The sequence below is a fragment of the Taudactylus pleione genome, unplaced genomic scaffold, assembly GCF_031769625.1.
Source record: "Taudactylus pleione unplaced genomic scaffold, aTauple2 ptg000039l, whole genome shotgun sequence".
NCBI lineage: Eukaryota > Metazoa > Chordata > Amphibia > Anura > Myobatrachidae > Taudactylus > Taudactylus pleione.
In genome coordinates this window covers 6,483,791-6,486,643 of record NW_028284441.1, presented here as the reverse complement: position 1 = coordinate 6,486,643, position 2,853 = coordinate 6,483,791, and the positions used below count along the sequence as shown (strand labels likewise).

The 2,853-nt window shown below is 35.9% G+C and overlaps 1 protein-coding gene across 1 annotated transcript; it reads left to right on the top strand.

Moving 5' to 3' along the window:
• Positions 1-991: 991 nt before the first annotated feature.
• LOC148538582 (uncharacterized) lies at positions 992-2,284 on the top strand. Its single transcript, XM_088453213.1, has one exon. It carries the CDS (start codon positions 992-994, stop codon positions 2,282-2,284), a length of 1,293 nt encoding a protein of 430 aa, XP_088309339.1.
• Positions 2,285-2,853: the final 569 nt, after the last annotated feature.

Here is a 2,853-nt window from a genome sequence, read left to right as displayed (position 1 = left end):
CTGGGATTTGTAGTTCAACATTCAACAACAGCTGGAGGGCCGCTTATTGCCCACCCCTGCAAGATGGTAGAGGCAAGAATGATCTTTCTAGACCAGAGGTTCTCACTTTTCTTCTGTTTTGATGTCCATAAATAGATTTAAAATGGGAATAAATCTTTCATTGGGCGATGCCACAAAATGCATTAAATTCTAAATACACTTTAATCAAACAATGAAATGTATTATAATGAAATAAACTGTTCAATTCTATTTACTTTATGTAACACATATTTAGAATGCTGTTCTTTATAGGAAGAAATATTATTATTGTGACTCTCTTATGAACAGAATGTATTCTTATTAATGATCTGACCAATTTGACACTTTTTAAAGGTAAACAGTTTGTACAGGATACAATATTAATAATTATTGTATTTGTGCCGATACACACAGTGACACTCCTATAATACTTCTCCTGGCTCAGTTATCAGAGTATGAAAAGTTTGGTGTTTCTATGGAAAAAATAATAAAAAGAAATCGGGCATTTTTCTAATGCTGTGTAGAAATGTTTAGCAATCTGCATGTAATGTACATTGTAAAGGGACTATTTTATGTAATTAAATTGTATAAATGTGCTATATACTGATCATTATTATCTATAAGTAACAGGCAAATAGTATCTGTAGCACTGTACAGTTATACAGTACGTATAGTGTCATGCCTTTGTAAAATACAACTATATTACCCCCTTTACCAGTATGCACACAAACACATTGCTATGTAAAATACACTGCAGTACAAAATACTAAACATCATACACTATAATGTTCTGGCAGATGATGCAAGAACTCTACAACACATTGTATTGTTATTGAATTGCCACATATGTAACAGGATGCACCCTTACATGTAATCCTCTTATATCTGTCCAAAACCTGATTGGTAGGCTTAATTTCCTGATTGTCCTGGCATATATGCCAAAATAACAAAGATTACATTCTACAGCCCAACTATGCTGCCGATATATGGTCCCATGGCAACCAGTATCCTATGTTGCAGAGTTTCTATCATCTCAGTTGTTCTATATGTGTGTTTTGTTGAGGTAATTAGTGATTTCAGCAACTTTACCTGCCCTATTGTGTGCCACTGCTCTTCTGAAGATGAGGTCTACTGCGATAAAGTGGGAATCAGAAGCCTTCCACCAGATCTACCTACTTCTGCTATCTTATTGAACTTGGCAGGGAACGAAATACGGATCCTTCCTTTCAACACCTTTCGGGATGTACCCTCCCTTCAAATCCTGTGTCTGAACCAGAACAACATGACGTTCCTGTATCCTGGTGCTTTCATTGCCCTCAGCAACTTGAAAGAGTTAAATCTTAGCAAGAACCCAAGGTTGACCTACCTCCATGCGCACACTTTCCGAGGCCTCTTAACCCTCTTCTCTTTGGACCTGTCTCATTGCAACATCTTTGAAATCCACCCTCTTGTATTCTCACATGTGCCATCTTTGGAAATTCTGGATTTAGGATCCAATAAGATACATTACATCCCGCAAGCTTTGAGGAAACTCCGCAATGTCACCAGGTTATCTATGGAAAATAACCAAATAGAAGCCATAGGGAAAAACTCCTTCAAATATCAGCTAGCCTTGAAAGATCTTAATTTACGAAGGAACCGGATTTGGGCTATTCAAGATGAAGCCTTTAGCCAACTAAACAAACTGAGTGTGCTAAATTTAGGACATAACTCTATATCTCATTTGCCTAATCAGCTTTTCAGTGGATTAGATCAGCTCAGGATTATGTACCTGGAAGCTAACAAGATTGACAAAATCAACTGCTCCTTTAACATACTTGCTAATTTAAAAAAATTACATCTTAATAACAATCACATAACGCACATCACACATAATGCATTTTCAACTCTAAAGCAGCTTCAGATGCTGCATCTCAATAAGAATAATTTGACCTCTATCCCCAGTTTTTTGTTTTCACATATGCCTAAACTGAAGAGCGTCTTCCTTTCCTATAACCCATGGAGCTGTGATTGCAACATGGCTTGGATTGCCAACTGGATGGTAACCTATGAGGGAGCAATTCAGGGCTTGAATTGTGTCTTTGCTTTGTCTTACAGGACAACCTCTGAAGTCTTCACACATAAGGGAGTTGTCTGTCTCCAAGAGAAAATGATTGAGGACAAATGTATGGAAAACTCAATTGATTCTGCCCCAGGGTTACTTGTTCCTGCAAACATTGTCATCATTCTACTAATTGCTGCTTATAAGAATATGTACTATTTCTGATTAACTTTCACTTTTCATGCTAGCATATTTTAGCCAATCATTGCCTGTGAATTTGTTGTTGAAAGAGTTAAAACGAATTTAAAAGACTTTGTTTAACATGCTGTATTTGTGCGTGTCTTGTCTATGTGCCAATATATAAAAATCAAATAATGATTTATTAATAATCACAGGTGAGATGCAGGTGCTAGGAGTGTTTGGTTTTTCTATGTGATGGAGTTGTCATGATGCTGGTATTGATATACAAATTGGATAGTTTTCACAAAGTATAGTAGCCAATCTAAACTGATAAATAGAATCCTTGAACATTACTCACAAATAATTTTGGAACACAGTAATTCTGGAACAACTCAGTGTTGTTGTTTTTGTTTAATTAAACAAAAAAACAAATATTGTTTCCAAACTGATATTTGTAATTTAATGTAAATTTAATAATGATAACGACCTAATTTGACCTTAGCAGGTAATGTTTTATCATGAAATGAGGACACAAAGTTCAGTTGAGGTATTGTGTGTAGTGTCAGGTCTGCCCCCTACTGTGTCAGCTCTTTGTGTCACATAACATTACCTAT